Source organism: Haemaphysalis longicornis, unplaced genomic scaffold (genome assembly GCF_048455015.1).
Source record: "Haemaphysalis longicornis isolate Haplotype H1 unplaced genomic scaffold, Haemaphysalis longicornis Haplotype H1 scaffold_12, whole genome shotgun sequence".
Lineage (NCBI taxonomy): Eukaryota > Metazoa > Arthropoda > Arachnida > Ixodida > Ixodidae > Haemaphysalis > Haemaphysalis longicornis.
The window spans coordinates 86,817,052-86,823,319 of record NW_027526225.1 but is presented as its reverse complement, the minus strand read 5'-3'; the positions used below and the strand labels follow the sequence as shown (position 1 = coordinate 86,823,319).

The 6,268-nt window shown below is 47.2% G+C and overlaps 2 protein-coding genes across 3 annotated transcripts in view; one reads left to right on the top strand and one right to left on the bottom strand.

Annotated features, from left to right (window-relative positions):
• Window positions 1-6,268, top strand: part of LOC144162928 (sodium-dependent glucose transporter 1A-like) — a 91,989-nt gene that overhangs the window by 1,317 nt on the left and 84,404 nt on the right. The window lies entirely within an intron of this gene.
• Window positions 1-6,268, bottom strand: part of LOC144162926 (BBSome complex member BBS2-like) — a 61,655-nt gene that overhangs the window by 28,369 nt on the left and 27,018 nt on the right. The window contains exons 10-11 of the mRNA XM_077693653.1: window positions 2,437-2,493; window positions 304-401 (exon numbers count right to left, since the gene is read on the bottom strand). Coding sequence (XP_077549779.1) covers window positions 304-401; window positions 2,437-2,493 — 155 coding nt within the window. The remainder of the gene's footprint in view (window positions 1-303; window positions 402-2,436; window positions 2,494-6,268) is intronic.

Sequence of the window (6,268 nt, the reverse complement as noted above, 5' to 3'; positions counted from 1 at the left end):
ACTGACTTATCTTACTTGCGGGCGAATAACAAAAGGTAACATTTCCGATAAGTGATTCATGAAACACTGTACATGACCTGCGAATAAGTTCTGCCATTGGACATGCTCGTTCGCTGAAGCTGCAAGAACCAGTGGTTAGCGCGCGAAACTCGTGAGCGCGTTTACGCTGACACATGTCTAGAAATCCGGGACAGGTAGCTACTATATAGTTCAGCTGGTCGCCTCCACGTGGCGACCAACCTTCACGTTTTCAAATTTGCCGCGATGACGTATTTGATGGTACGTGAAATGGAGACCACTCACTAGACGAGGCTCTCGCCGTCGAAGATGCCCTCGGCGAAGAGGATGACCGCCCGGATGACCGTGTCGTTGTTGGCCTGGAGCGCCACTTCCACGTGCGGCTGCGGCGTGTATACGAATAATTGCGATAAACTGCGCCTCCGAGCACTGCACTTATACCTGAACTCGCACAGTTCGAGTTAATACACTCTGGAGCCCTCAATAAATGCGTACACACTGTGCCGATTTCGAAGTTTTCGACGGCCGGTCACGTGACCGGTCCGGTCGGCTAGTTCCGGTCGGCTGTTACGGTCAAAGATCCGGTCGGCTTGTTGGCCATTAATTAGCCCGTGCAACGCATTCACAGCCTGCAGCCGGGATACTTTTGAATTGCTTCGCATTCTTGACCATTTTGCGCGCCGCAACCAGAATCAGAAGCTCAAAGCTATGCTGTGAGTGTCCGTGCATGTCGCGTGTTTTGTGCGTGTTACGGTCTGTTTGTGGTGAAACAGGACGCTTACGCCTGGCAAAATAACTTTCAGCTTACGCCCGCTGTCTTCTGCGCCATTGTGTCGATGAGCGCTAGACTGTACTGCTGCATGCTTTGAACCCAAGTACAGTAGTATGAGCACCCACACAGCTGCCCATAGCCACAGAAGTTTGTTGGGAAACGCTGTACAAGCAGGAATATCCGCTAAGCCTAATTGCACACGCGTTGAAGAGAACAAGTAAAGGTCCATTTGGAGCAGCTTAGCAACGCCAATTAACTAAATGAGGCTTGGTTAAGCAACTTACAACGAATCTTCATCAGATCATATTCTAATTTATTTTTAGCTGCTGATTCAGTTCCTTGCGTCTACGGAAGCATTGGAAATGACTATTTAATGTTATATGTCTGGCCAACCTGCCGCGCCGATAAGGATGCATGATGACTGCGGAGACGGTGGTGGGGGCGTCGGATATTGACGTCACGGGCGCCACATATGCCATGAAGTTTCAAAACACCCCTAAACAGCCGAAGCTGTAAAACGTGTCGAAACACTCAGTGCACTTGCGGACTTTTAGTTAAGCAAGCCTAAATAGCAAATAATTTTAGCAACGGGCTTTATGACAATAACGTGTTCTCTGGCTACCGGCTGCTATCGGTGAACGCCGGCAAGCCATTTTTTAAGCCATAAAAAAAATGCAGTCATACGATGGATGTAAAGAATAATTGACGCCGATTATATTAATAAATAATCCCCATTAGTGCCCGCCTAATTAAAAAATACAGAAAAAATGTTGGCCCGCGTCCCCTTTCCCTAACGAGTACGCACAAGTATATAACATCTTATGCTGGTATTTCTTTTTGTTAAGTAAAGAGACCACCACTATCTTATCGCCTCGAAAGGGGCGCTAATTTGTGTATGTTCCAAATATCGCTGACAGTATTTGAAGGAATGGATCGCGTGCTTCAGATACGGGAGATAGAATACAATACACTTCTTACTACTTCTTCTAGAACGGCACGCTTCGGCGACACGTTTGGTGGTTTGAGCATGGCGTCTGTAGTTTTTTAGGAGGACTTCTTGCTGGGCGACTTGGTACATTTTCTTAAAAGGGTTAAACTGCGCTAAGAAAGACGCCACACAGAGAGAGGTACCGTGTGCGCCTGTCTTTGTGTAACTCTCTCTGTGTAGCGCCTTCCACAGCGCAGTTTACCCCTTTTGAGTCTGTAGTTTTCCTGCCACATAAGAATTAGCAACAGTAAAGGATAGAGCGAATTCGCTAGCAGCGAGTCGGATGTCTCGGCGTGCCCGTTTATTTGAACGGGTGGGGTGGCTGCCGCCGCTGGCAGCCATCTTGACGTTGTCCGTTCATGACTGTGGTGCACGACCTATGCCGAACACTTGGCGTCTCTTTACGACAGCTGAGCGAAAATATTTTCATGCTCGTTGTGACCCGGCGAGTCAGCTCGGGCAACGCTGCAGATTGTGTCGCGACCGTCCACTCGGCCAGCGCGCACTCTCTCTCTCTCTCTCTAGTTGTGCAAATCCTGGGTGTCGTCTGGCAAGCCTCCATCGCGGACCATTACACCCCTTTGGAATATCCAGACAGACAGAGACCATCCGTGCAACGCACTCTGCGTCGCGATAAACAAATGAACAGAAAACTCACCGGGACGCCGTCTGAGCCAGAGTTTATGGCCAGGAGCGTTTTCAGTTGCGTGTTCGCCTGCGTGGACAATAGCAACAAATAGTAGTTGTTAGTGACAAAAAAAAAAAATTGCAGAAACCATCAAGAGGGAATCTTCGAATAAGTGCCTAAGCCGCTCTGCTGTACACCGACCCCTTTTAAAGTCGGTTTCACTACTACACACTTTAGGATTGCTGGGAAGACATTTTTTTTTCGGCGCCACTTAAGCATTATGATAGCAAAGTAGGAAAGCTTAAGGACATTTATTAAATACCTCTAAGCGCTATATATCGAGCCCCTTTAAAGCCAACCTCAATCGTTACACAACACTTTGCTTGAAAAAAAAAAAAAACATTTTCCACGGGAAATATGTGAGGTGTAATATTAATCCGTGATGGCGGAAAGTTATTTTATGAACTACTTTTGCAAGACTCCATGCATCCCTACAACGCGCTGTATACACTCAGCCCCTACAATTTGAAAACATTTTTAGAAGGCAATACAAGGAGTGTAATATCAAACTATGATGACATTTAAGAGCCTTTTATTAAATACCCCCGCTGCCCATTGTCTAGTTATTAGCTTAATGATGCCTGGAAGGACTATGGTTTTATCCTAGCCAACAAGCATGGGGCGGTTTGTTTCCTAGGATAAAACAAACAAATAAACGTGGCTTAAAGCCGCAGATTGGTGTTATTGGTGTTATTATGTGAAGCATCACTCAACTTGTAACGATGCTCCTCCCGTCGAAGCCCACGCATTGACTGCAGATTGGAATTCTAAAACGTTTGCGACTCTCCTGTGCACTGACTAGTCATGACAGGTAAATGAAACTCACTTAGTTGGAAAATGCAGCGTTTTTCTTGATATCTACATTAGATTAAGAACTACTGAGCTTTCGCAATAAAGTTGACTGCACCGCAAGGCGTATTGTGTGCAGGATGGCGACAAGGACACGAAAAACACCGACCAAGGTACCACAAACAGCTTTGCTGTGGAACGGAACCGCACTGCTTAACGACCCAAAACATTGGCAGCACGAAGTGCCCGCTGCCGTTGCAGAAATAAGTCAACGGGGCAAATTTATCCTGCTTTAACAAACGGCGCATCAATAATCGCCTCTTAGTGCGAAGTAGCGGCAAATAAAAGCGAACTGCGCGCGCACTGTGGGGTTCCGGAGCAGTGTTTGGTTACTCGAGCTTGCTCACTGGGAGATGTCATAACGGAGAGGGAGAGGGGGTATACGGGGAGGAGGTGAACGACGTTGTGAAACGGACTGACCTCCGGGTCACGCGTCTCCAGCTACGCACGCGTAATGTTTTAGTGGGCTGAGTTGCCTTAAAATCACGGTTGCTTAAATGCGTTCGCGTGCACTTGAACGAGAAGTTTTTTTTTAAATATCCTATATAGTCATCGCTTTTCGGCTCCACTGTGACGTAAGTTCAAGAATTTTTATTATTATTAACTTCAGACATTTCACTAAAATGGTCTTCAACCGTGTCGTTTTGCTGGAATAGTAGGGGGAGAGTGCTTGCAGAAAGCGTTGAGTCGCTAAGTTGCGAGCACTACAGTTAAATCTCGTTGATACGTTTTTCACGGGAACCGAAAAAAAAACGTATTTTCCGAAAATCGTATTATCCAAATAGGTAGCTGAAGTAGCTGCTCAATTTGTGCTGACCTTTCTTCTTTTAAATGTACAGGAGTAAATTCTTCTAAAACGTACAAAAAGAAGCTGCCGGCATTTGTTGCTTTGGCAGACACTGCCTTGTACGACAATCCGTGTTGTGCCGTAAATCGGTGAAGGCAGCCTCCAGATGCTTGAATGTTTTGAATTCCCAAGAGAGCGCGATGTTGTCAACTGTTTCACGTAGGACTGACCCGTCGAAGTTCACTTCTGTCGCTCTAACTTCGTTGAACCATGTAAGCAGGATGTTTTCTTTTTACTCATACTTCGCACCTCGCGTTTATTTTACGCCAGGTCCCAAAACTTGCAGCTTCTTTCGAAGTTACTCTTGCTGACCGGCAATTGTGTTGAGCGTTGACACTGACGAAGCGAGCTCGCTTGCCAATTCCACGCACTTGTGTACAAGTTCCACATGCGCCTTGCATTTATTTGACGTTGTCACCGGCCTGGAAAAATGGCCGCGCATAGAAACAAGGCAAAAAGAGAACAGATGACTGCGCGGAAGGCACAGTCCATGGGAGAAGTCGGGAAGGGAAGTCGCGCCTGCCGCGAGCATTGCGCGCCTTCTTCCTTGATTATGATACGAATTGCTACATGGCGGGGCGCATCTTCCGACTTATCATCAGCCTTGCACGGAACGTCCTCGCATTGCAGTAATATTTTAAGTGCGAATGCACTTTATAAGCGACCCCAAACCATCCACCGCCGGCGGCGGCGGCGGCGGCGGCGGCGTCGGCGTCCGCAGTGCTCCTCTATATTTAAAAAAGAAACAGCATCCGGCGCCAGGTTTCGATCCGAGGACTTTGCGGCCGCAGCGCGACGCTCTACCGACCAAGCCACGGACGCGACGGTGATATCAGTGTTAGTGACGCGCCTTATATCTTTAACGCATTCAAACTACGTCGTCAGCGGCGTGCGTTGGCGACTCAGTGGCGTTATAGCGGCTTGATAACTGCGTGGTGTACACGTGATACTACAAACCCGATGGAAGAGATGGAAGAGAAGGCGGCGAGGCGGTGGGCTGCGGGGGCCGAGCGCAAGCGCCGCAAGCGGGCCGACAACCGTGCATTCGCACTTTCACATTCTCCCCCTCGGGGAAATGCGGGGGAATTTTGTTTTCCGTATAACTGGCACTTCCGCTCCCTCGGTGTATCTGCAACGTGCGGTCGTGGCCTGTTGGAATGCGGTTGGAGCGAGTATACCGAAAAATGAACGTAGGATTACTAGAAATGTCCGTCGAGATCCGCTTTCGCGATCGTATTATCCAATTTTCAGCAAAAATGTGATCGTAATAAACGCACGAAAATGCATTATTTCTAAGGGACGTAGGCCGGGAACTAAAAGAAAAACGTATTCAACTGAAAAACGTAATATGCCGAATCGTATCAACGAGATTCCACTGTATATGAAAGCCACGAAACCTCTAGAGGAGCCACTGGTATACATAAACACCGCTACATTCAGTAAGGCCGGTTAATCTCGTCTGAATATTTTTTTTTATATTATCTCGAATATCCAGTGCGGGCGAAATGGGTTTGCAGGAAATGTTCACTCGCAGTGCGGGCAACTTCAAAATGATTTGATCTCAATGTGTTCCAAAATAGACTTCAACGTTGCTTGCCTTGGTATGAGTCATGAGGATGCGTTGGGGTCCGAGGCGCAGAACGGAACACTTAGCGAGACCGAATGATTCGGCCTTGACCTCACTTTAGGTTGATTTAGTTTAATCGAGACCAGTGCTGGATTCATATTTAGCAACTAAAAGAAACGAGAAAAACGGCAGAAGGAGCGTCGATTTCTATAATGTGTCTCGTTCTCTTTCAACAAGAGGCCTGCAACAAAAAACCCCGATATTCCTCTGTGCGATACGTCAATGGTGCAACCGACAAATGTACTTTTAAGTTTTTACTCCCTGCTTTTCGCTTTGCGGCGACTTTCCTGCAGGTGACGTAATCTCTCTGCGGGAGAAAACATTTATCAAAATCCAATGTCTCAACCTGACGTCGGAAGTTCGCAGTATATGACCCCAATATCTAAAAAAAAAAAAAAGAAAGAAAACGGACAGTGGAAGACTTTCCGGACAGTGAAGTGGAAGGCTAGTTGGTGTTGCATAGTTACAGGAAAAACTGC